Below are 27,561 nucleotides of genomic sequence, written 5' to 3'. Positions count from 1 at the left end.
TTAAACAGTTATGTAAAACATACAGTACAATATCTATTATACTGTATGTCATAAAATAATGTTCAAATAATTACAAGCCAGCTATACCTGAGGCTGCTAAAAAGAGAGAATAATTCTAAGAATACGGAATTCCTGGTAAGATGATAATGTAGCCATTGACTCTGAATACTGATGTACTAGGACACAAAGAAAGCTTCAACTGAACTTTGTCGGAGTTCATGCAAAGAGGAGGGCAAGTTTAAATTGGATTTAGAAATAACTAAGTGAAGGTATCAAAGTACAGTTAATATGACCCCACTAGGGGGTCTAGACTGAGACAACAGTGTGACTGTGGATTTAGAGACAAATTATCATCCAAAAATAATACATAATCTAAACTATCAATAGTCAAGTTTAGCTTATACTGTGATTCCATTGCATACCAAAAGTTAACTAAAACTGAAGCACTTCTACTGTGAAGAGGCATGTGCTCTAACTTGTTTGAAATAACAAAAGTCCAAACTGACTAGTTACGTAAAACAGTTTTTCAAACTCAACAGACGGACAGGCGTCATTGTTTAAATTTAAAGAACTATGAGTGTGTTTTTTGAGTTGCTGCTAAGATGTCTATAAATATACATGCCAGAAGATTGTAGAAGTAGGAGAAAATATTTATCTTCCAAATCACATAAATGTGTTTTGGTTGGCTAGTGCTGATGGCATAACTTCTCCCTTCTTTACAGTTTGGTGGGTTCACATGGATTGGAAGAAGGTTTTATATCATGACGACTACACTCACCATTATTCCTGGGATTCTGTGGTGATACTACTGGACTTCTGTTACCTAAAACAAGTCTGAAGTCTGTGATCATATTTGGGAGGAAAATGCGGTGAGGTAATGCTGATCCCTCCACCAGTTTAGGTTACACCCTAAACCTTTCACTATGTAAAACCCTCTGCTGCTCTTTCAAATGTTTGTTGGTTTCTTTCCTTCCCTCTTCCTTTCTCTTTTTCAAGTTCACTCTAGAAAACTGTTATTTCAACTTCATCTATCTCTTGTACCATAAATTTGGGGGTTTACTCATAATGTTGATTATTTAACATGCTGCAGTTTGCATGTTTGACCTCGAACTCAGATTCTGCAGTAGTAAGGATGTTAAGTGTGTCAGTGAAGCAGAAACCTTAGTGGCACATACATACATCAATAACTCTAATTTGAAGGTCAAACAGAACGACACAATTATGATCTGGCACAGCAGAGAAGCAAATAGTTCAATTACACGTACCATGTTGTGGTAGCCCACATGTATTCATTCAAATTCATAAATATTCCCTTCCTGTATTTGGCTATTTAACGACCATACCACTTGGCTATTTTTGTTTGGAGTATTCTTTTTCTGTAGTTTACCTAGAAAAACAAACTTGTATCTGCACTGATGGGTTACTATAGTACGATTGATAACTATTGTATAGTAGTGTTGCAATAGTGTACCTGAGCCTGCATCTATTAGTGGCTCTGCATTTCTACTCCATCTAACAAACCTCCTAGAAATATCTATTATTTATAAATATTTTTTTGAACATTAAACCAGGGTTATTTGATAACCTATTTTTTGACCCTTCTGTCATCTGTTATTCACTTGTGACAAACTACAGTACGTAGGCATTTTAGGCCCACTGGTCCTCAGACCTACTACTGGCCTACCACCTGCACTATGTAAAAATTATGTTTCTGTGAATGTCAATCCACTCGTATCTCCTTTTGTACAAGGAAGGTGCTCTTTATACAGATTTTCAGAATGGCATCCTTATTCCCTTTTAAATCCTTCTTCTGTTATATCCAAGAAATTTGGCAATTTTCATTGTTAATACTTTGCGCTTTCTTCATTTATTTCTTTCCGTTATACTCGGCTGGTGCCTCTAACCTACTCTGGAAATTCTTCAGGATGGGGTGGTTTTGGTTTTGTTTGTAAAACACTGACGGCACTTTCTAATAAAAATACAAGATAGCAAGTAGTAATGGAGGTGGCTTATAGGCGCTCCCTGGTTAGGACTCTTCTCAAAAGGCACATACATTCCACTTTTTTCTTTAAAAGCAGACAGCCAGTAAGCATAAAATCTTACTCAAAGTTAATTATGTACTTTGAGGTTTTCCTGTAATTTTTGTTTTTCTTTTTTTATGTTTATAAATATTTGCATGTGAATAATGGGAGAAACTGCCTCAGACTTTCCACTGTTGAGTGCTATCTTAACAACAACAACAAAGTCTATCCAGACAGCAGAGAGAGCATCGAATTCCTCAAGAGACTTAGCACAATGGCTAGCTAGAAGTTTTTCCTGAAATTGGCTTTACTGTGATTGTATAAGCTGCACATATGGACTTGATAGCTGGTAACCATAGAATGTTTGACTAGTATTAAAGATTTGCTGAGGATTGCCAATAATGAGATCTGAAGGTCTGCAGCTGTTTTAAATGCCACACCAGGTGAGCTAGTAAATAGAGAATATATATAAATGTACACAGGTAGCCGTTACATTGGAGGATTCATTAGTGAACAAGGTAACTATTTAAGAACAGCTCGGCAAGGGAGAAATTATGTAATGAATAACCCTCCAGAGGCACTACAGATTTGAAGGAGCATAGCTGCCTTGGCTGCAATTAAAGACAAGACAGCTCTACTTTATAATATTGAACTCACAATACAGCACTCCGTCCTGCATTGCTGCCTTGCACATTGTACACAAGCGCTGTCTTCAGCTCCCTGTTTTACTGAAAACACATATTCTCTGAGTGTTTACCTGTTTGTTTTAAACGGGATCTGTTTCAGACCATTTTAGTGCAAACAAACAAACATCTAACAATACATAAACTGCCTAGAAGACTGAGCGGAAGTGGGGTTATACAATATAGTTCCTCTGCTGGGACTGCTGCCACCTCCAGAAATTTCTCAGAGGGAAAACAGGTACTGGTGTGGTGAACTACTTGCAAGACAAAACCTCTGAAACTCTTCTTCAAGTAGCTTGGCTCGAAACACTCTCTCCTACAATGATTTTCATGGAAAAGAGGTAATGGCAGGGAAAAAGTGAATGTCCAAATATGGAACTAACTGCAAAAATGTACAACCAGAGAAAGCCACTGCTAGTTGCAAAACTGTAGCCTTTACAACATAATCTGAGTTCATCTCACTAGCATTTTAATAGAAGCAGATGCAGATGTTTTACACTTAGTGGTGTATGACTTCAAAATAATAAAAAAGTAGACCTACCATACTGATAGCTGTGAGCAGCTGTTGTTAGGAACTGTGCATATATTCCCTCCATCAGTCTAGAAATTAGAATATGAATATAGTTTTTTTTAAAGCTGGAGAACTACTGCATAAATTTGGGGAAAAAAAATTTTCAAATTACTAGTACTGAGATTAAGAATTTATTTCTTTTAATTCTGATAGAACCTTCAATAAGTATAACTAATGGATTATACTGGTGTTCCTTACAAAGTGAATTCGTATTCTTTCCTTTCTATTTGTTGACTTACAATCTCGGGACATCTGTTGTTCAATAGCTTTAAATTTTTGTGGTTATTGTTCTTAGAATATGGCAAATGTAATTTAGATAGTGCGGATAATTTAGATAGTTTGGATTGTTCTTTGCATGTTCTAGGACTTGTGTCCATCTTTCCTGTCAAATAAAGATGTTCTTAAATCCTCCTGCAGACATCTCATAGTGCATCTACTTGCTCTGGGAGATATTCCTTGTTGTTCTTATCTTCCACTGTCCCTAAGTGAAACGTGGAATTAGCCTTTCATATGCTTATGATGATAAACTTGTTCTGAATTTCATGCTCACCAGCTGGTTTTAATATTTTCCCCCATAAGTATTTATTTTCTGAGTAACTGTGTCTCTTGAAGAAATAATGTAGCTACACCGTGTAGAAATGTAGGAGGAAAAGGGAAATTCCAGAGGTAACCTAGACTGTGATATACCCAGACGTAGCTGACAGATCTTTCTCAAACCTGCTCTTACAAAGTGCAGTGACAGCAATTACATAACCTCCTGAGATACCATGGCTATCTGAAATAGCTAAGAGACACCCCAAAAATACCCGAGATAGCAAGGCTACCTGAAAATCTAACCAAGAAATAAATCTGTAGCTGCAAACTAAGCCCATTATCTTCTGTCTCCTCTCTCTCTGACATGCATCTTTTTTTAACAGAAGATGTACACATCTGTAGGCTGTTGACATGCTCCTGGTAGTCATCTCTCCAGATGAAATAATTCTCTCAACCTCTTCCTTATGTCATTTTTAAAAAACTTCTATTTTTTTTTTTTCCTGTTGCTGTTCTCTGGACCCTTTCAAGTATAATGAAGCCTATTTTAAAGACTTTTTTTAGCTTAAACCAATATGTACTTTATATACCATCTGCCTTTTATTCCTGTAATATTTACTGCTGTATCTACAAAGACTGATGCACATGTCTAACCTCAGAGGTAGATTTATTTTAGTGGAGTTATCAGTGGTAAAATTAAGCATGTACACAAACCTTAATTGGATTGCGGCCTCAAAAATATAAATGTAAAAAAAGTAAAAATAAACGAAGGAAAACAAAGGCAAATAACTTTGAAGCTCAACAGGCTTACTTTTCCAGCAGCTTATTCATAACTAAGTTCTGGAAATGTGGCTTTTCCTTGAGACGTTCCTCTGTCCTCAAGTTTTACCTGAGCTTCTGATTCAGTTAAAACCAAGGTGGTCTCTTCCACATAATTTCTGAACCTAATCAACATTTTACAGATTATCACTAACACCTCCAGATTTATGCAGAAATAGGTATGAAGACAGCACAAACATTTTTGAAATTGTGCAAAACAAACTGATACACAGGTTTCAAGTTCTTTGTGTGCAATTATAGATCTATGCAGCCGAACTGAGGAAAAACTGTGGTGAAACACTATACAGTTACAGGGCACTGGTTATTTTCTACAAAAGTTGACACAAGCTGCTTATGGAGTATATATCCTGTCCAAAAGATAAATCATTCTGCAATACAAATAACATCCCTGGATATTGTGATTTACAGGAACTGTTTGTAGGGTTACTGTGTGAAACCATTGCTATTTGTATGTGGCTGCAGAAATGTTTTCCATATATGTTACAGGATGATGATTGGTACTAAGAGGACTTCTTGCAGGAAATACAGTATTTTCTAACATGTGGGAATGAATTAATGCCACGGAAAAAAATAGCCCTAAACCCACCTTTTTAATGAAGGAGAAAGATGGAATGATCCTTATGTGAAGTTTTTGCCAAACCAGTGGGGGAAAAGAGGGGGAAAACTAAACTTTGTCTGCATGCTTAGTGGGTAGATTTATCTGGTTTGAATTATACAAAATAATAGGTTCGTTCTATTCAAGTCTCATCCCAGGCCCACCCCCGTTTTCCAGCCCTAGGGGAGGGAGCGTTAAATAATGGTCTGTGTAAACTGATGCTCATGCAGTAAGAGTTTGGAGAAGTGCTGCTGGTAGAAGTTAAAGCAGGCAGTGAAGAAAGAGCAACCAAATAAAAAGCAGCTGCAGGAGCAAAAGTGGACCTTTCTGAAGTTAAACGACATGGCTTTCTTCACAAGAGTTTTGACAATGAAATGCAAGCAGACGCTTGAAGCTGAGAGGACTCACTTTTACCATGCAATTTTCGTCGGCAGGTTTCACCAGCTGCCCAAACTTTCCAGCAGCCAGTCTCTGGAGGTGCAGAATAACTCGCCAGCAGCGGCAGAGAACAAAGGCGAGGAGATGGTGGCAGATTCGGGGCGCCCAGGGGAGCTGCTGAAGCCCACCCCGCACCAGCTTGGCAGGGTGAAGAGCCTGCAAGAAATGCCTGGACCCAACACCCTCTACAATCTCTACGAGTTCTTCTGGAAGGACGGCTTCGGCCGCATTCATGAAATCCAGGTACAGCTTACTCGGGTGTTTTAATATTCTATTCACGCCAGGATTACTTAAACCTTTCCTTTTCTCCCCTCACAAAACATCGCTTAGCCACCGGGTGACCAGCACCGCCGCTGCTCACCGCCGCGCTCCCGCTGTTAGAGTCGGGGTTCGGGGGATCCCCCCCTTCAGCCCCCCGTAGCACTTGGAGGTTTCGGCATTTTTGTTTCGGCGAGGAGCCTACGCGGCCTGCGAGCCGTGCCGGCGGCCTGCTCCCCACTTCCCCCCTTCCCCTCGTACGCGGGGTGACCGCCTCGCCCCAGCCCCAGCCTTTGAGCTCCCCCCTTCTCGTGTTTTTAGGTACTTTTAGGTAGGTGCCTTAGCCAAAAAAAAAAAAAATTCCATCTTTTTTAACTGGGTTGTTTCACAGACTTACAGAGGACTTAATTTTCGGCGGGCAGAGCTGGGAAACGCGGGCTTCCCTCGAAGGCCGGACGGCAGCAGCCGCCCTGAAGGTGAGGCGGCGCCGGCACCCTGGGCGGTTTCCAGCCGGGACCGCCTCAGCCCTGCTGCGGCTGGGGCGCCGCCGCTCGCCGTCCTCCAGCTCAGCCCGGCGCTCCTCTGCCGCGGCCAGGGTCCATTTTGTCTCTCCCACCCTCGCTTCCACCCCGGCCTCCCCTCACGTAAAGACACTTCGCATATATAGGTCCCCTGAGGGGGCGGTGGATGCGCCTGGCCCGGCTGCCGCCCCGCTCCCCTCAGCAGGAGGCGGGCGGTTTGAAACCTTCCCGGGGGAGGGAACGGGGGCGGCGGGGGGCAAGGGTGGCGGCGGGGGGCAAGGGTGGCGGTGGGCGCTGTCCGCCCTCGCCTGCCCCCCTCCCGCCCCCCTCCCGCCGGCCCGGCGGCCCCTCTGGCTCGCGGGGGGGAGGGGAGGCGAGGCGGGAAGCGGCGCCTGATGGCGGCGGGGTGAGAGGAGGGAGGGCGGAGAGCCGCTCCTCTCACCTGGCTTATGGCGGCTCTGGAGTACGCCGCGGGGCGGGGGGCGGTAAAATCAACCTGGACGCGGGTGGGGGTCGAGGACTGTGCTTTGTGGTCTGGGCAGCTCGGCCGCTGTGGCGGTCCACGGGCCGGGGGGTGCCCGCTGCCTCCCTCCGCCCGGCGCGGGTGGGTGCAGCGCGGAATTCGGTGCTGGGGCAGCGGGAGCGGGGCGAACGCGCCGCCTTCCTCTGTGCAGCCTTCCTTGGGCGTTGGCGTGGGCAGCGCTCGTGCTGTAAGGCTGCCTCTATCCAAAGATGAGGGTTTTTTTGGTTGCTTGGCCAAACATGTGGCTTTCATTCCTAAAAAGCCACAGTGCGTCTCCTGGGGCCCCCTCCCCATGTGGTCCAAGTGACCCTACAGTGAGCAGCTGTGTCTGAGGGAGCAGAGCGGTGGTTTCCACCCTTTTCCAGTTGCGGATCCCTAACGCTTTCTGCTGGCAGTACAGATCTCTTTGGGAATACCGCAAATGTGGCATTTATTATTTTGCTTTTCGTAGTGACCCTTCCCAGATCGCTAGGAAGGGATTCACAGACAATCCCAAGAGGTTCACTGCCTGAAAATCACTGAAATACAAAAAAAAAGAGGAAGAGGGGAATAAAAACAGAAAAGGGAAACCAAACAGAACAGGAAAGAACTTTAAATGGTTTGAGGATCAAAACTCAGAAGTTAGGATTTACAAAGGGCCTAAGAACACCAGAAAGAAGCAGGAAACAACAACAAAAAAAAGAAAATCACGTCTGGCTTTGTCCTATTTGTCACTGAGATTTCTAAAAAGAAGTTTTAGGCTCCTCAGTCTGTGCTGTGTTTGATGGCAGCCAAACTACATTGCTGATGATGAATTGCTCAACTTAATTGCTTGCTAACCAAGACACACAGAGATGAAACTTTATGATTGCTAAAGGTTTTTGTTGCATTGTATTTCTTTTTTTTCTCTACCTCTGTGGTGGTGCACAGAATTTGAGAGGCACTTACCATAGTCTCATAACACTAAAAAAATACTGCCATTGAATTCAAGCTTTCACTGTTCTTTCGCTGTCAAAACAGTGAAAATTGTTCAAGTGAAAATTATTCGAGTGTTAAAAGGAATAACAAGCAACCTAAATAGTATATGCTTTTCACTAGCTGGTACGGAAGTTTTCTTTAATGAATGTTACTGAGAGAAAGGAAAGCAGGGGGAAGGATAAGGAGGAGTTGTAATACGATACTAGTTTTTATTCTGTTTAGAGTCTCAAAAATCACTTTACAAATCATGGATGCCCTGCTTGCGTACACGCTGGATGCAAAGAGGCATTAACTGGATTAATAACAGTCTGTTAAATTTAACAATACAGTGAACATCAGGAATGAATTAATCTGAAACCCTTTGGTAACCAGCACAGCTACTTAAACAATGTCCTTTGGTGCACACACATATCCGTATGCTATAGGCAGAAGGGGTGGGGAAGCCGAGCGCTTTTTCACAAAGGAGGTTCTGTTCTCAGTAACACGATTCCAGTTAGTCCTGGCCAAAGCAGTAATGCCTACAGAATTATGACAAAAGGAAAGTATTTTTAACTTCATGGGGTTAGATCTCTTTTGTCTCATCAGTGCTATGCAAGTATAAAGAAAATAAAGGTGTGGGGGGAGGGTTTGGATGCTGGCAGTTTGAATTTATGATGTATGAAAGAATGTCGGGTGTGAGAGTGGTATGTGAGACATGAAAATGTAGTATTTTTAAGGTCTGGAACAAGGGAAAGGAAACCTATGCTGTGATAGAAAATATGGAAGAGAAATTCCGGGCATTTCTTTAAACATGAAGTTGATACACTGAGCATCATTCTGTTGCAGGCAAGAGATGTCCACATACCTTGTCCTTGTCCGTTTCTGGTTTAAAGCTAATATTTCATTTATTTCACTGGATGGTTCGACACTTGGTTTATTTTCTGTTGAAGTCTATCCTCCCATGTAAACCTCACCATCAGTGGAAAAAACAACCTGCACCATAAATAGCAAAATTTGTTGAACCTGTTTTTGTAACTGGTGACTTGTATCCCCCTCACCCCACTGCCTTTTCCTTGCAGCGCTTATCTCCCAACTCATGCTTTTCTTTAAAGACTCATGCTCTCAATTCTCTCCAAGCCCAGTTTCAATATCCCTAAAATATCTCCAGAGTGAAAGATACTTTGGGGTTTGGGAGTGCTTGTTTGTACATTGGTCTGCATGTGGTGTTTGGCTAGCAGCAGACCAAGCAGAAATGATAACAGCCGAGTTCCTACTGCAGCATTTCCCTCATTGGGGTGACTAATATGTGTGCCTCATTTGGATCCAGGTGCTGATTTTTGCAAATGGTAAGAATATAATTGCAGGAGACCTTTAACTGTTCAACTTGACTGAAATTGGCCACCATGTTCCAAAAGTAGTTAAGAGGAGACTGGCAGAGACCGCAATTGCACAACTCTTGTTTTATTTGGAAACCAGGCAAAAAGAGATACATTTTTTTAATAAGCACTTGGTAGCATATGCTGAAAAGCGATTCTTGTATCTTAAATTTATTGTTGGCAATTAAACAATTCATCTCTGTAACTATGACTGATTGAAAAAATACTTCTCATAAGTTAATCTTGGGTCAACACTAGAATTTCACTAGTGTAGTTGTATCCAACATCTTTGATTTATAATAAACATAACTCTGTAAGCAGATGTCTTTAGATGCAGGTAAAGTGTCAGCATTAAACTTTGGTCAGTTTAACTTGTCTTGCTACTTGAACCTGAAATAAAGGCTTTAAAATTTAAAGCTTTCCTAAATCTAAAGTCCCAATAATATCTCTTTAACAACTCCTTTGCAATTTTGGGGTTTCTTTGCCCCCTAAAATGATGATGTACCTCTACTCCAATTGCATTCCTGGGAGTTGGGTGTTTCATTTCATGACCATGTCAGTATGAAATTTGTTTGAAGTAATCAGTAAGATTTCATGGGATAGTGATAGCACAATCTTACTGGAAAACTTTTGGGTTTCTTTTTATACATAATTGAATGTTTTCTTATCATCTTACTTAAATGTTAGTTGCTTGTCTCCAGCTTGGATTGTACAACTTGTGGATCAGACGCTAAATAAACCTCACTGCAGGAATAAGACCTCAACTTTTCCTTCCTTTTGCAGAATTAACGTATGTCATTCTGAATTTCACGGCTGATGAAGCTGTCCCAAAACACAGTTTCTCACTAGGCTGCTATGGTGTCATCGTTCTTGGTTAGGTGTGAGAAAAAGTAGTTTTTTGTAAAGAATAAAATGGTAGAGTAAGTCTTTATTTACAAAAGACATCAAAAGTAAATTATTATATCTTTGTATTATACTGTTAATTTCAGCCTATTTATGTTTTTAATTTTTTCAGAAATTCTTTCTAACCTGTTTGATCTGAAGAGACATGTTTTTAAGTTGCCCGGGTCCTTTCATCTTCTCAGTGTTTGGTTTCACTCACGCTTTGTGCCTTAGAGCTTTGGGTCTTTTCAGTCAGAGGTCCTGAATGGCGTGACCTCTCTGTTTGCCATGTGAATATTTCACAGTTAATGCTTAGATGCTTTCTCCTAACATTTCAAACCATTCCTTGACTGGAAGGCTGGGGATCAAGTTCTAGATGTGATAGATTGATTCACTGTATGACAAATTGTCAGTTTCCTTTTATGTTATTTTTCCTTAGTAATACTTTACTTCTCTTTCTCTTTGTTGGTGATATTGTAGCAAAAACACACTCAGGAATATGGAAAGATCTTCAAGTCTCACTTTGGTCCCCAGTTTGTTGTATCCATTGCAGATCGAGATATGGTTGCTCAAGTCCTCCGGGCAGAAGGTAGAGCACCACAAAGAGCTAACATGGAATCCTGGCAGGAATACAGAGACTTACGAGGGAGAGCCACAGGACTTATTTCTGCGTAAGTTTTGTTACTCCTTCGTTTTCTTAAGTTTTCTTGTAAATGTTCAGTGATTTTTCTGAAGGACTGTGCATGTTATCTGGGAATTCTATGTGGGGAAATTTGTATGTCTAGTGGAGGGAAGAGGGTAGGAATTTATGGTAAACTGTCTGTTCTGCTGTAAATTTTCAAAGGGGTGGTCATGATTTGTAGTGTGAATGTGGAGTAAGCTACCTTGCATAAAAACATTCTTGGGGAATGTGTTGTAACAAATCACATTTCATACACAAAAATTAAACTAGAGATGTCTGAGCTGACTCTCTTACCTGGAAGCAGCATTGCAGAATAGGGCTTACTAACTTTGGCACAGCACTGCACAAATGTAGTTTATTGCTTCAGATCTAAACTGTTGCAGCCAGTTGGCAGTGTGCTGGGTGGGCTTGTTGGCTCAGGTTGGCTCTAGCTTTATTGTTCACCAAGGTGTCCCCTCAGTAGATTAATGCAGAGAAGTCACCGTATGGTAAATTCACATTGTAGTGCATCCCCTTGCAGTTATTTTTGTACGTGGCTGATTCTAGAAGAGTTATCTGTCTTTAAAGGTTGCATAAACTGGCAGTGTGTGTGGGTGTGGTTAATTGCCACTGGGAACTACTCACAGTTCCCACTGACGTAGGATGTTTATTTAGAGGGAAACTAATTTCCTGAGTCACAGTCAGTCTCTTTCTTTCATGGTGGCAAAAGGCATTATGTATTGCACTGCAGACTCAAATCTTAAGCTGCAGTTCAGAGTCAAACTAACAGTTGCTTGATATTTTGTGAAATGAGATCTTAAATCAAGAGATAGTCAGAGAATGTCTGTTAAAGAGATTAAATTCTTCTGCTGGCCAGTAAGTTTCTGTACCTTGCAGCAGCATTGCACCAGGTGAAAAAATTTAATGGGAAATACTTACATAGCAATTTAAAATAAACGCAAAAAAGGCAATTGCCTGTCTTCATAAGGAATTGAAAGATATCCCTGGAACACTGTTGCCAAATACTTTACTCGTATAAAGTGTGCAGATGCTACAATTCAGATTTTTAGTCTTCAGCAGAAAAATTTCAATACATAGCTCAGCAAAAGGAGAATCTAGCTGTAAATTGTTTCTCTGTAGCTAGGTCTGCTATCCTATTACTTCGAGGGTTTAGAATTAGGGTAACTGAAAGTGATGTATCAGTAATGGCATTTATGGTGCTAGCTCAGATTGTTGATTTCTCTGATCTGGATGTGATACCTTTGGTAATTAAGCACCAGTTCTAGGTAAAAGCAGTTTTGTGGACTGTCCATTCAAATATTTATTTAAAGTAATTTCAGTAAGGTAATTTTGCAAATTTCTTGTGTTACCTACTACTAAAATACTAATATAGAGACACTTGTCAACTTCAGAACACTGAGTGGACAAGTTCTGTCACTCAGACCAAAGATTGATTTGTGGATGTGCATGCGTGTTGCAACACTGAAATTTAATGAGGATATGCAATAAATACAGAATAAAAATGTAGGAGCATAATACCAAATATACATTATCATCTTAATTTTCATTTCACCACTTGCTTTTATTTGAGATGAAAAATCATAAACAGTTTCATTGCGGAGTTCTTAACCAGCTAATGATTGTTAAGGAGAATTGCATATAGACATTATTAATAATTTCTTCTAGGGAGGGGGAACAATGGCTAAAAATGAGAAGTGTATTGAGGCAAAAAATTCTGAAACCCAAAGATGTGGCTGTTTACTCTGAAGGAGTCAATGAAGTTATTGCAGACTTAATTAAAAGAATCCACACCCTCAGAAGTCAAGAGGATGATGGGGAAACAGTGAGCAATGTTAACAACCTTTTCTTCAAGTATTCAATGGAAGGTAAGCCCCAGTCTGTATAACAGATGGATTATATATAAATATATAATATATATATTTCTTTATATGTATATAAAGAAAACTGATGTAAAGCAGTGTGCTTATGGTTAGGCATTTTTGTCAAATGACTAGTGCCCCATTGTGATGAATCTGAAAAGCGGAGCTTGATATTCTGCATTCAGGTGTCTTCCTACTTAGTGCAGTAGATATCACTAGAATTCCTTTGTAGAGTCCAAAGAGATGATACCTTGTATTAAGGGACAGTTCCTGTGGAAATGCTGGTATATAGGTAAAATGTACAGTCAAGGCCCTGAGCATTTTCAGTACTCTGTATTTCTGTATTAATTTCTCAAGAATAAGGGCATTGACCTTCTAACAGTGTGACTTCTAAGACATGTTAATTTAACAATACACTGGCCAAATTCCAGGTTGGGAGTCCCTGTGTGATGTATCTAAATTCTGTTCATAGCTTAATGTGGGAAAAGATACTGCTTTCCCCTGCCTGCACATGCCAACTGTGGGATTGTTATGCTTGCCTTAAAATCATCTGCCACTGGCTACCATTAATGGAATGCTAAATGGAACTCCAGCCTGACTTGGTACAGAATTTCCTGTGTTCTTAGAGAAATCTAATGGTGATTCATATTTCATGCATTCCTGTAAGTGACTGCATACAACCTGATCTTGTTTTATGTAGTGCCTTTTAAAAACATTGGTACTCTTTGCTGACAGGCAGCTGAATAATTTGAGATTTGCAAGAACTTCCAAATTGCTCACCTATGAAGATAGCTGTTTGGTAAACTAACCTGAGTCTGTTCTACATTAATAATGTCTAAAAATAGCATTCGCTTCACTTTAGCTGATGGGTTGGTTTAAATTCTTCACATTCTTTTAGGTTTTCAATTATAACTTGTGCCTGGCACGCACTTATTTCCTATATGAATTGCAGTTTTAATTAACTTATGCTGTCGACTGCTCAGGGAACCAATGTGTAAGATTTTTTTTGAAAAGACCATGTAAAGAGCAAAAGAATGCATAGGAACTAGCAGTTGCTGAAAGAGGCACAAGGGAAATAAAAGGCTTAGAAAAATATCTCCCCAGGGAGGAAAATTAGGGAAGGAAGAGTGAGTTCAAAATAGCCAGATTTTAAAATTATTTTTGTAAATACAGAAGAAATATGAAGCAAAGAACAGGGGAAAAGAAAAGTTTCTTTATATATATACACACACACTTGAGAATTTATGGTGAGTTTGATGGAGGGCAAGATCAAGGTTAAACATCATATCTATTGTACCTGTTTTTAATAGGAGAAACAGAGAAAAAAGAGACTAGAGTGTTAATATACTGGTTACTCTAATTATCTAGTTAACAGTTATTCTAATAATTCCTGGAAAGATGTGGACAAACTGTTAACTAATGAATTTAAAAGCAGAAAACTTATTTTAAAACATTTGATTTGATGCAAATCGCTTTGAGAAATTAGCTAAATGCCTTTTTAAATTATCTAATTGCCCCACTGGATTTTAGAAAAATCATTTAATACGATTATTTTGATAATAGGAATGCTTTTTGTACTGTACTGTGTGATATATTCATAAATAAACTGGGTAATATGATCTAGATTTTGCCAGTTGGGAGGAAAAATTGCTAGAAACCTGTGTTCAGAAAGTAATTAAAAATGGTTTGCTGTCAAAGTGGGAGAACATTTGGCTAACTCCAGTTTCTGGCTGAGTTCTGTCTAATATTTAATAATTTGGCTGTCTTTATAGAAACTGCGCTGACAGATTGCAGGGACAGTAATGGATGAGTATTAACTTGATAAACAGAAGAAATGGTCCAGAGTTGAGAGGAATAAGAATAATTTAATAAAAAAATATATATATAAAGTACTGTTCTTTAGGGGGGGAGAAATGGTATTTCTGGTAGGGATCACTGCAGTACTGCAGACAAAACATATGAGGAAATTATAGCAAGTCAGGAACCAGAGACGAGTCAATATTGTCACTTGGAACAGCGTCACGCACTTGCTGTTTTTCAGGGCCACATGGAGTACATTGTGTGCAGTGAAATTACTGTCTAGAGTGCAAGCTCTTTATCCATTCATGCATACTCATGATTCATTTACTGCCAGCTTATGACGAAGAAAGGCATAGCCGCTGCTAGAACCCCCTGCGTTATCACCAGTTATCAGAAATGTCTTTGGGCTTGTATGTCCCTGTGTGTTCAGAAGCCACGACAGCAGGCTCAGGATTCGTGGTGCAGTGCAAAACACAGTGAACATGCTGGAGGGCTGCTTTACTTGTGGTGGAATTCAGGGCTGTCTTCTCATGCTGAGCTTTATTGACATAGTAGCCACTGTCTCGCTACAAGGTTTAGCTGGGATTTTTTACTGTGTTTTAAATTTCTCTTGTACCTGCTCCCAACTGCAGTGATAACTGAACATTTGTGGAAGGTAGTTCCATTGTGTTAGCGTTATAATTCCTAAATTATTAAAATGTATATATGCATGTGTATAGCAAATTCTTTGATTTCATATGTGCAGGTGTGGCAACTATTCTGTATGAATCCCGGTTGGGCTGCCTGGAAAACAACATCCCACAGCAGACTGTTGAATATATTGAGGCTCTGGAGTTGATGTTTAGTATGTTTAAGACCACTATGTATGCAGGTGCTATTCCCAAATGGCTTCGTCCACTTATTCCAAAACCCTGGAGAGAGTTCTGCAGATCCTGGGATGGACTCTTCAAATTTAGTAAGATTTAGTAGTAGAAAAGTTCAGCTGTATTTCTGCAGATTCTGTGTGTGTTTGAACAGGACTTGCTGCATTTCTCTTCTAAAATTATAAGACATTGTGGTAGAAGTAAGTTTCATATTAAACTCAGACTGGCCAAGGGAACCGTTTCAAAAAATACTCTACTGAAAAAAAGTTTTACCAGTACACTTTAAATAGTCCCCTATTTCATACTGCTGTTTCTTTATTTGTCTTCATTGGTTTCAGCACACAGTCCTCACTCCAGGTCTGAGTTCTTTGCCAAGGCTTTATCTTAAGCCACTCAAATTTTAATGAGGGTCGTTTTGTTGACTTCAACAAGTTTTCAGTCAGGCACTCTGACAAATAATCACCACTAAAACTCTCTAAAAAGTTAAAGGATGTTTAAACTATTTGTGAAGTTTATATATACACATACAAGCACATAAGTTGACATGGAAGTACACTGCTGTACTACAATATGGGTTTTTTTGTGAATAAAGCATTCCAGGCTACTTAATCAGCTTTAATGTATGTAAGAAGAAGGAGTTGTCTTTGAAATATATATTTTTTTAATATTCTGGAGTGTTTAAAAAAACATGAACTCTTTTTCCCTCTCTAATGTTAGAAAGCTGCATGCATTTTTAAATTTATTCTATTATCACTATTTGTCTAGGTAGGTCTGTGTACATATTCTTGAGATTAGATTCTTTAGTTTCTTAACTTTATGCCTAATATGCTTAATTTTTAGTATGTATTGATCTGTACCTACAGTAGGCATTAGGGAATGCATTTAATGCTGATACAGGTTCGTTTTCTGCGAATTGTACTTTTTTACACTGCTGCTTTTAATTTTTTTCCCATGATAAAGCACTCTTGTTCTCTTTTGTGGGTTAAAAACAGCAGCAGACTTCAGCTTTATCCTAACAGCAGCTGAAAAACTGTTCTTGAGGAATTTGTTCCGTTTGAAACTTGTTATGCTGTTTCTTTGCCTAATCCCTTTGTGAAAATGGTGAGAATCGCTGATGTGATGTGTGCGTTTGTGTAGGTTTCATAAAGGAACATGTTGATTTTTTTTTTTCTTTTTTGTAAGATCGTTCTGCGAGGCATTAACTTTCTGAGGATTTTTCTTCTGTTTAAAGCCCTTGTTTCACTGAAGATGCTGTTTGTAGTCACTAAAGTCTAAATGGGACTGTGGGGGAAATTGCTCAAAATATCATTCTCTGAAGTTTTTCAGTTTTTGTCATTACTTGATGCTCCTCATCTTTGTCTTCACTGTGATTCTGTTCTGTGGCTTTGACCTTCTGGTTGTTGCTATTGTCTTGTAGCAGCCACTCTGTGCTGACTTGCAGCATGCTCTGCAGAATTCACCACTTCTTGCAGAGTCATCAGAAAACAAGCCAGGTGGGCGTAAAAACTTGACCTTGAGCTTCCTTCACTCCCAGTCAGAAACTATAGTCTCTTGTGTCCTTTCCTCATGTTCAGCATTCCCATGCTGTGAGCTGCCAAGGTTCCTGTCAGCTCTGTCTTTCCCTACCGTGAGTACCCAAGGACCTCCACCACCACTCTATTATCTTTTCCCTGAGAAAGTAGTTTCAAATATTTTGTCTTTTTATGGCTATATAGTGTAGTGTAAGGGGGAAATGTCATTACTGAATGGAACCAGCAGAAAAATAAAAATGGAGGCTTAACAGTTTTTCTGAATCCCAAAGGTCAAATCCATGTTGACAACAAATTGAAGGCTATTCAGTCTCAGCTGGACCAAGGAGAAGTAGTAAATGGTGGGCTACTTACGTACCTCCTAGTGAGTAAGGAACTTACTTTGGAAGAGATCTATGCCAATATGACTGAAATGCTTCTGGCAGGAGTGGACACAGTAAGCTTGTTACTGTTTTTCTTGTGCACAATTGTTTTTGTAAACCAGTACCATTTGCAGCTATGTTTAGGGGGGTTATGTTGACATAATTTGTGATACATTTAAGTCATTGCATCTTTAAAATGATAGAAAATAGTTACATCACTTACTCTCTACTAGAATGAAGTCAGTGTTGTTCTGTTCTAGCTGTGGTTTACAGGAACCCATCATTTGGGAGTCAGTTCCACAGTTTATTAAATGGATAAAATAACAATTCTCTTTACATTCAGCTTGAATTTCATACGTCTTCGTTTCCTGGTTTGAACATCAGGTAGGTATTTGTACTTCTTTAGGTAGACCACAATAGAAAAGGCTGCTGAAAGTTAGTGGAAAAAAATTGATCAATAAATTCGTGTGTAGAATTTGGTAAAGGATTTTTACATATGGCTAATTAAATCAGCTGGGACACACATTATGGATCAGATACCTGGTTTGTGCTGAAGTCCATTAGGAGGGGGGTGTTAGCCAGCACTAATGTGGGTAAGGCATAAGTTCGCCACCCATGCTTGTGCTGGCAACATACAGCCAGTCTGAGACCAAGAGGTGTGGTGATGGGGCTCAGCATTAATGAGGTTAGTGTACGAGGTGTGTTAACATCTGGTGAAGCATTTTAAGTGGCCATGTTTCCTTATTCTGATGTGTCGTCTACAGCATTTGAAGAAACATTAAGGTCATGTATATATCTTACCCTCCTTTTATTCCTGTCATGTGAAATCAGTCTAGCTTAGTATTGATGACAGCATGACAATCAAAAGGATAAGAAAGGATAAAAATTATTTATTGTATTGTATATACAATGTATATGGAGTTAAGTAGAATATCAATGAACACTATTATTGTAAATAAGCATTTTTTTTAAAAGAAATCTATATTAATTTGAGAAAGTGCTGTGTAGGACTGTGTTTAATAGTCTTACAGTAGAAAAGATTAAAATAAGTAAAAAAGTGAAGTAGCCTTTCAGTAAAAAAAAACTCTCGGGATAATTGAATTCAGATTTTTTTCATTTAAGAAAGTTTGTAAGGTTTCTAAAGAAAACAAAAAAAAACCCCCAACAGCAATACTTTTGAATTTCAAAATAAGGAGCATATGTAAAGCTTATTTATGCGCTGAGGGTTATTCCATTGGTTAAATATCCCAAGAGCTTGTGAGTTTGGAAAGCTTTCTGATGTTTGGTTCTTAAGTAAAGCACAGTTATTCATCCCATTCATTTTCTAATCTTTCAGACCCTTAATTTTCCATTTTTAGTGTGTGAGAGAGTTTTCATTAAACTAAAAAGGCAGTGTTCAAGTTCATGCCAGCAAGAGTTTTTCTTTCCCTTTGACTCAGCTTTCTCAGCTGGCAACAATCATTTTGTGAGAGGACGGTACTTCTGATTTCCTCATTTCCAAGTACAAGACAGAAATTGAGGGGACCTTTTTTCCCCTACTGCTGTCACTTGAGATCTCATTTTATCATAGAAAATTAAAGAGGTTTAGAAGATTATAAAAGTTTTCAACAAAATTGTAAGGCAGTTTTTGGCTACAAAGCATTTTGGCTGTCCCTGGAACAGTGCTAATTTTTAAGGGGTCATGAAGGAGCTGGGAACCTGGGAAGAAAAAGTGTTTATATCAGAGAAGTTCTGTATACAGCTGGCACAATTGCCAGCTCCTCTGAGCTCTGAGAGGAGTTGGGCAGGGTTGCATTTTAGCAAGGGACAGCCACTCAATATCACAAGAAGAAAAAGGAAAAGAAAGTTTCTGAGAATTATACTTCTAGTATTATACCCCAGTTTGAAGACAAGACACAAAAGGTCACCATCATGATGAATTTGCATTCTAAATTGATCTTAAATGTAAGCCCTAAATAAGAAATTTCCAGAAGTTGGTTTTTTTACCCATACATTGTTTGTAACCTTAAGCGTTGCTGTGCCAATGAGTGGGAAGCTGAAAATAAAACTGTTCCCTGCTTAGAAAGTGAAACTGGTTGTCTGAGTTATACAAGTTGAAAAAAATACATTTAAAAATAATTCAAGAAAATTAGGGTAGAGGTTACAATTTTTCTCGCTTAAATGCTCTAAGATACTAAGAACAACACAGGTAAGGCACAGAATTATTACATTGTCACTTCCTCTGCCATACTTACTCAGGAACACAGAAAACACATTTTTCATGGTTAACTTTTGGCCTTCAGTGATGGTTGTGAGGGAAACGGCCTCAGGTAAGGCCGTTTGCTTAACCTTAATGTCTTGGGTGCAGCTGACAGTAGAAGCAAAATGTCCTGACTCTGTCTAGTATTTGAATGGAATAGTCCCTGAAATCCAGGTAGCTTAAACACAGGGACTCATGGTTAAATGAATGGTAAATATTGGATCACAAATAAAGAGTTGAAATACTCTACTTAGTTCCATGTTCATACAGATGGAGTGAGTTCATGCTCTCAGAGTGTATCCTAAACCACAAATGTGCACTGAAGTGCAATTTTTTCAGCTGAGGTGAAAGAAGATTAGGTGATGGGTTCCTTTAAATCACCTTGTGCTCAAAGTTGAACTGTATTCTGCCTTGTGGTCTGTTTATTCCTTCAGACAAAATATTTTTAAATGATTTTTCACACAGTACCTCTTTTCTGGAGCCTTAATGATTATTAGAATCATTAATTGGGGGGGGGGGGTATATTTTAACATTTTGGGGCCACTTTAGATACATAAGCTCCTCTTTGAGCTTCCCTAAGAAAGCTTTCAATAGGATGCTGAATTTCAGTGAAGTGGGAATTTTCAAGAGGTAGAAAGTGCCAATTGTGGTGTAGCATTCCTTATCAAAGGGCAAAGTATAATCTTAGCAGTGATAATATCAGTTCTGTTGTGTGGATGCTATGAGGAGACCACCATATGCTTAAAAGGGCTTGGTAATGTTCCGAGTAGTATTGTCTTCCTGTGAAATGTTTTTGTTGGGAAGAAAGGTGAAACATACTGAAAACTAACAGTTAACTTAATCCATTGCTGTTTAGAGCCTTTATATTTCAGTATTGTTTATGTAGTTTTGTTTGATTTGTTTTTTCTGTTGCTTTTTAATATTTCACTGGGAAAATATCAGCATGGGTTGTTTTGATATGTGGGGAGGTTTTAGATGGAAAAGGGATGAAGGAGGGGATGGTGAAGTCTGACAACATCCCACTGAGTCCAGATGTGAATCATTGCTCGTCTGTTTTATAACTTTAATCGTATAAAACACGTAGTTGAAAACTGATCGTTTTTCTTGGCTTGCAATTATTTTTATTCTAATCTTGTTGGACTTGATGATGATGATGGTTGTGGTTTCTTCCTTAGACTTCTTTTACTTTGACCTGGGCAACGTACTTGCTGGCAAAGCACCCTGAGGTTCAACAACGTGTTTATGAGGAAATAGTCAATAAGCTGGGGAAAGACCAAGTTCCTGTTGCTCATGATGTCCCAAAATTGCCTTTGATTAGAGCTGTGCTGAAAGAAACCTTGAGGTAAGTAGCAGACAACTGCAATCATTAATTAAAAAATTTAATTCCATGTAGTTGTAATGGATTTTGAGTCCATGCTAATGGTTGTGTTTAGTTGTTGTAACTGCTGTTTGCTGCTTCTGCTTTTATTTATTGTAGCAGTATTGTGCCCAAGGATGCCCAAACAATGAAATATAATTGTTTATATAATGTTTAATGATTTTAAGTATGGTAGAAGTAGTATCACATTTGTAGGACATGCCTGTTAAGGTAGGTAATTGAAAGCTTGATTTTTTTCCTTTTAAGTATTAGTCTGCATGATGGAGTGTAACAACCTCCTCCCCCACACATTATTGCAAAGTGGTACTTTGCAGTGCCACTACAATTATTTTAAGCTTCTTGACTTAAATTGAAGGCATGTGACATGCTTTTTTTAATATGTTTATACCAAATGTTCATAGTGAGGTGAGGGGAGTAAGAGGATTTTAGAGAAGGCATCAACAAGGCTTTTTCAGCTCTCAGTAGTGCTAAAATGTCTCCAGCTTGACCTGACCAGCTGGTTGCACGTTTGTACATGTTTAAAGCAAATAAATATATAGACCAAATAGCTCAACCTCCAGTTACTAGTAAATAACTTTTCTCAGGTATTAATCATATTCTCACAGATGATTCAAGGTCTTTGAATCTCCAAGGTGTTCTGTACTTTTGAAAAACCTTTTTGCTATGAATGCATATTGCATTCATACTGCATATTTGTGAATGCAAATTGGAAATTTTTAAGTTGTATTAGTTATTACTGTTGAACTTCTTATAAATATTTGTGTCTAGGTTATATCCAGTATTGCCAGGAAATGGAAGAGTAACCCAAAAAGACCTGATCGTTGGAGGATACTTGATACCTAAAGGGGTAGGTTCTATCGCAGTCCTCTGCAGAGAACACAGTTTAATTTTTGTGTATGAAATGTGATTTGTTACAACACATAACCACTTCATTGATTTCAAAAGATTTCACCAAGCCAGAGCAGTAAGAGGAAAGTATTTCAGTAATACCTATTTATATGACAGAAATGGATTTTGTAATTGACTTGTTGCTGTTGGTTTTTTTTAGATTTGGGTCCTCACCTGCTAATCAAATTTACCATCATGACTTGTGCTTAATATTCTTGAGGGTGGAGTCTACTGATAACATCTCTGTGCAGTGTTACAATTGGATGAAAAAAACATTCATTATTCTTGCAGTTTTCTAATTTTCTGCCTATTAATTCCCTTTGTAGAAAGAGTTTAATTTCCTTTTTAAATTATGAATCTTTGCTTTATACTAGTCAAAGATTACACAGAAATAATGGTAGAACTGTATGGCTCTAATTTAAATGACAGCGCTTCTGTGTTAGAGCAACGTAGCTTTAAAACAGTCAGGATTCTTAATTCTTAATATACTACTTTAATTATTATTCCACACACATCCCCTCCTTCCTCCCCCTGAATTTATTTGGAAACATCATCACATCAATTATTACTGGTTTTTTTCCTGAGGTGGTTTTTTTTTTCTTCTTCTCATCCTCCATTTTTTTCCTTTTCCATTGTCTTGTATCTCTCTTCTCCCTTTCTCTCATACTGTCTTTTTGAGACAATCCCCAATACTTGTGACTGCATCTTCTCTAATATATCCAGCAACATTTAAAACAATTTGAAGATTATTTCATTTGACCAGTTGAGAAGGGGATCTGATTTTCTAGGTATCCTTTTTTCTTATAGAATTACTCAAAGATACTTAATTTTTATCACCTCATATTGCAGTAATTACAGTAATTACAAATGCTTTTTTATTTTGTTATGTGTGTTGGAGTTAGCTAAATATAAATATAAATATCATTTATTTCCTCAGACGCAGCTGGCACTCTGTCATTATACTACTTCATACAGCGAAGAAAATTTCTCAATGGCAAATGAGTTCCAACCTGAACGCTGGCTGAGGAAAGATAATTTGGACAGAGTAGACAATTTTGGTTCCATCCCCTTTGGTTATGGCATTCGAAGTTGTATAGGAAAAAGAATTGCAGAGCTGGAAATTCATCTTGCACTGATTCAGGTTAGAACTATGTGACAGCATTACAAGAAGAAAAATATATTGGTATGATTCTTTTCTATGTATATAATTTCTGGATATCTTACAGCGCACAAAAACTTTGTTTTGGAGTGTTGTCTAGCATACTCATCCTGCAAAGGCTTAAAAAATTGAAAATAATCATACTTGAAATGTAGCATACTAGTTAAACTACATTGCAGAAGAAAAATCCTCTATAGTACAAATGAAGTAGAACTAAAGGTAAGATTGTTAAGGAAATATATGGATTTAGTACAGAAGCTTTTTGTAAGCAAACTGGAAGTCTGCCTTAATGTGCATTAGAATGGTTACCTGCTCAGTTTTCAGTATTTTAGTTGCAAAGAATTCAGTACTTTACAAAGATGTAAAAAGGTTTTTATATCCTTGTAATGACCACAGTGTTACGACAAATAGTAGAATTTGTCTATGTTCTGTGTTTTTCTGTCCCTTCTTGTTCTTTCTTCCAAATTTATTATCATTTTAGATATACATAATTTATAGTTATGTAAGTAGTCAGTACTTATTGATATATATTTTTTTGCATTGTTTCATATCATAAAGAAAGCTTTCCCAACAGCTGCTAAGTTTTTTGTCATTTACAAGAGACCCTTTAACTCAAACACTGAGCTCAGACCATGCAAACGACACTCAAAGATTTGGAAACTATTTATGGTACTTAACTGTAAAAATATTTAGACCCATTGTATGTATTCAAAGCAAACCTTGATTGAATTTGCCTTAGAATTTCCTTAAGTAAACTCCTAGAGCAATATCTGCACAATTAGCATCTGTCTTTCGGAACTCGGAGTGAGATAACTCTCAGGGGGCTGGATAAAACAAACATACTTGCATCTTTTTGAAAAGGAGGATCAGAGAAGTAATAGAAACCCTGCTTTTGTTTTCTAGAAAGAAATTAGAACAAAATAGCACACAGCCTACTTACATGCATTGAGATGCTATTTAAGTGATTTAAAAATAAAAACTCATGGAGCTGATCAAAGATTAATTGTTTCAGACCAGTCTGATTTCTTTCTTTGACTTGGTCACTTACCTAATGTGGTGGATATAAAATAAGTAATGTATTCTGACTTCAGGAAGTATTTTCACATCCTATACATTTTTCTCACAATTGAATTAATAAAATTTGTTCCAGATGGAAGTACCTATAAAATGCATGCACAACTGGTTGGGGAAAAAGAAATAGCTGGAGGCAGTAGCTGTCAAATATTTGCTGTTGAACTGGGAAAGCATTTAATTAAAATTCTATAAGAGTCTGTCCTGCATTTGATTTAGGTTGGTATTTTCATTAATAGTGTAAATGATGGATTAGAGAATACTTTTAGAGTTTGCATAGGATACCAAGCTGATGTGAATTAAGTTAAAATCAGAGGTGTGAATATAGAGTTGAGAAAAAAGGGAGAAATGTTCCAGAATCAAAACAAAATTGTTCACTAAGGACAGTTGCAAGTTACTGCTCTTGAGAAGAAATCAAATGCAGAAATACAAACTGCTGACCACCTGGCTGGGTTATTAGTACCATAGAAACAGACTGGAGGGATACAGTAAAAAATCGGTCAACAATAACAATGCTGATTCTGACAAGGCAGTGTAATTCTTGGGTATATCAACAGTATTAACAAGTATGTTGTGTGTCAGAAAGAGGAGCTAAATTACTCAGTCTTACCAAACACTGGTGAATCCTCATCTAGACAATGATACGCAACTGACCCTGTTTGGTGCCTTTTAAGGGCAATATAGTCAAATTGGAGGAAATGCGGAAGAGAGAATAACAAGAATGAGAGGTTTGAAAAAGGGAAGAATGAGATGAAAATTTGATCAAACATCTAACACTGAAAAGGTAGTTACGTATAGGGGAATAATGCATTGTTCATCATGCTTACTAGGAGAAGGAGAAGATTGCTTAGTTTATAGGAAAAAGCGTTTGAGATTTAATATTAGGAAAAGTTGAGGATGTTGCGGTATTTCCTTCTTGAAAGCTTAAAAGTAGCTGAGGTATTCTATGTTCAGATTCAAAATGGGCGAGATAAATCTCTTGAAGTTTGTTTTAGTCCACGATTTCTGTGATTTATGTCTGCAACTGATTGTCTCAGTTTCATTAAGTGTATGGAAATAGAGGTTTAATGTGTAGAGAATGTGTGTGATTGAATTATAGTGATTCTGTTAAAGAGAAGTTCTAATATTTGACTCCTTGAATTATGATTGTTTCACTTGGTGCACTGGACAGTTGCTGTCTCATGTTTGTTTTGTTTCCTTCTGCCCAGGAAGAGAAATGTGTGTGATGGGATTGGGACTCTTCTATTGCTTTGTTTTATAATTGCACATACTGATTTATATTAAAGAAATTGAAATCAAAACCACATAGAGAAGAAGCTCGCAAGGTTTGAAAGAGACCTTAGTTTCTTTGATAGCTCAGAGTGTTTAATCTAGTTGTGTGGAAATTCTTCAGAAAGGACTGGCTCAGTCCCCCCTCAGTCAGAAGAGGAAGGTTTTTAACTATAATCTTGTAACAACTATTTTTTCTTTCCTTTGTGGGAATCATAGCACTTAGACTCCACAGAATTGGCAACAGAAATTTTGTTTGTGACAGTCTGTTATGTTCTCTCTTCCAATGTCTAATCTTCATCTGTAATTTTGCAGCTTTTCTAATACTTGTCCTGTTTATCCTCACAGTTGCTTCAGAATTTTGAGATCAAAATTTCTCCCAAAACTGAACCAGTTCATGCCAAAACCCATGGACTTTTGACTCCTGGAAACTCCATCAATGTGAGATTTTCTGACAGAAAGTGAGACTCAAATGTTTTGGAAATACTTGTGTGATTTTTCATGGGAACAAACTTGCATCTTATGGATGTTTAATCATGCTTGTTCTCTGGTTTGTAGGTATTTGGCAAAATGATCAAGTATTATGTTCTGCCTTAGTTCTAGCAGTACATAAGAGAAATTACCTCTCCTATAATAGATAATTACACATATGAAAATATATACTGAAAAAAATTCCTTCTTGCACTGGGAATTTCCCTTTACCTTGAAAAATCTCTAGTGATACCAACACATACATTGAAAAAACCCCAAAATTAAATTCAGACATGTTGGTATCATTCAGTGGTTTTGTTACACTGCTTTGTCTTAAAAGTCAACTACTCAGTGAGTCTATTTGAGAGCAAGAGGATTACTATATAATATGTGCAGATTAGCTGCATTTATGAGTTTGTGTTTTCCTGTTTCTTGTCCTCCAGTGTTTTTTAAAACTTTCCACCTAACATTGAAATGATGAGATAATTTTCCTCTTGTCTGTAAAAACATTTACTCTCTATGTATTAAAAAATTAATACAGTACTATGAAAAGTAAAGGTAGAAAAAATACAGTTTATGTCACTTTCTTTAGGCTCTACAAAACAATTAAAAATGTATCAAAACATAATCCCCATAAAACATTTCTGTATAATTTAAAAAAATATATAAATCTTAAAAGTTTAAATGTCACATTGTAGAGTTATGAACCCAGACATTGTCCTCATCACCAAAGCATAAGCTGAGTGGAATAGCACAAGCCACTTTCACTGTTCTAGCTAATATTATGCCAAAACCAAATGTAAATAATAAAGATGAAGTAGCTGTTACATTTTTGTGATTTAATTAAAATACTACTGTCTTCACAGTTCTTCAACAGCAAGAACTGGAAACTTCCCATTGTAACATGCTGAACACATAGGCAGGTGCACAGTTGCCTCTGTAGAATGGAAATGTGACTACTGAAGTATCTGGAGATTTTTTTTACTATCTAGTGTCTAATACAAAGAGTGGACACCTGAAAGGTTTTTTTTAAATTATTATTTTATTTTTCCTATGACATCTAACAGAAAAGTCTCTCTTGCATGATACTTTAGATAACTTTAGTATCACTGCACTAACTTTAGTTCTCATTTTTGAAAGAAACCTTATACCTTGGGACCATGTTATGCCTTGAACAATGCTCAAACCTGCATATCCTAATATGACATTAACTGTGTAATTATGTATAGTTAACTGTTTACATGTCAGGCTCTGACTGTTGTTACACACTGATAATGGTAAACTTTTCAGACATACGCAGAGTTAGAAAAAAGTTGTGCAACTCAGTTTTTATAATGACAACATTTTTCTTTGCCTATCTAGCTATAAGAAGTCAAAGACAGGTTACAAATTAAATAACACACTGTAGTTTTAATGGTGTACATGAAATTCCACATAGCTAACTATTACAGTCACATTGTATTATTTTGGTTACTTTTTGTAGTGCCTTTTCAAGGTCTTGACAAAAGAAAAAAAAATCTTTGTATGGATCTCGTATATAAAATAATAACATTAAACAAACATTAAACAAAATTGTTATGATCTGTGAGAAGATTAAATGCTTACATGATGTCTTTAAAATATTAGTCCTGTATTAAGCATATATATGTACTATAAGAAAAACAGGTAATCTGTGGAGGGTTTTTTTTTCCTTGAATGAACTTGCCTTCTGATGCTTCACGTTATTTTTTTTTTCTTTCCCATTGTTATTTCCAATTGCCCCCATCTTAAATAGAATGAAGAGAGTTGTATTTGCCCAAGCTGTCTGACATCCCAA

General features: G+C 37.8%; 2 protein-coding genes across 4 annotated transcripts in view; both read left to right on the top strand.

The window, feature by feature from the left end:
- Positions 1-5,708, top strand: part of ERCC3 (ERCC excision repair 3, TFIIH core complex helicase subunit) — a 31,800-nt gene extending 26,092 nt beyond the window's left edge. Inside the window, exons 16-17 of one of the 3 annotated variants that reach the window (XM_075710123.1) lie at positions 723-874; positions 5,676-5,708. In XM_075710123.1, coding sequence (XP_075566238.1) covers positions 723-838 — 116 coding nt within the window. In that variant the 3' untranslated portion in view covers positions 839-874; positions 5,676-5,708. Of the gene's footprint in view, positions 1-722; positions 875-2,807; positions 3,024-5,675 lie in introns of those variants that run through there. The other 2 variants (XM_075710122.1, XR_012831039.1) reach the window with 2 other exon arrangements.
- Positions 5,584-27,556, top strand: CYP27C1 (cytochrome P450 family 27 subfamily C member 1). Its single transcript, XM_075710129.1, has 9 exons — positions 5,584-5,922; positions 10,656-10,846; positions 12,523-12,722; positions 15,262-15,471; positions 17,181-17,344; positions 20,685-20,851; positions 21,656-21,734; positions 22,713-22,916; positions 25,623-27,556. Exons 1-9 carry the CDS (start codon positions 5,584-5,586, stop codon positions 25,737-25,739), a joined length of 1,671 nt encoding a protein of 556 aa, XP_075566244.1. The 3' UTR covers positions 25,740-27,556.
- The last annotated feature ends 5 nt before the right edge of the window (positions 27,557-27,561 follow it).

This window comes from Pelecanus crispus, chromosome 5 (assembly GCF_030463565.1).
Source record: "Pelecanus crispus isolate bPelCri1 chromosome 5, bPelCri1.pri, whole genome shotgun sequence".
Taxonomy (NCBI): Eukaryota; Metazoa; Chordata; class Aves; order Pelecaniformes; family Pelecanidae; genus Pelecanus; species Pelecanus crispus.
The sequence above is the reverse complement of the archived record's forward strand: the minus strand, read 5'-3'. Positions and strand labels throughout refer to the sequence as shown.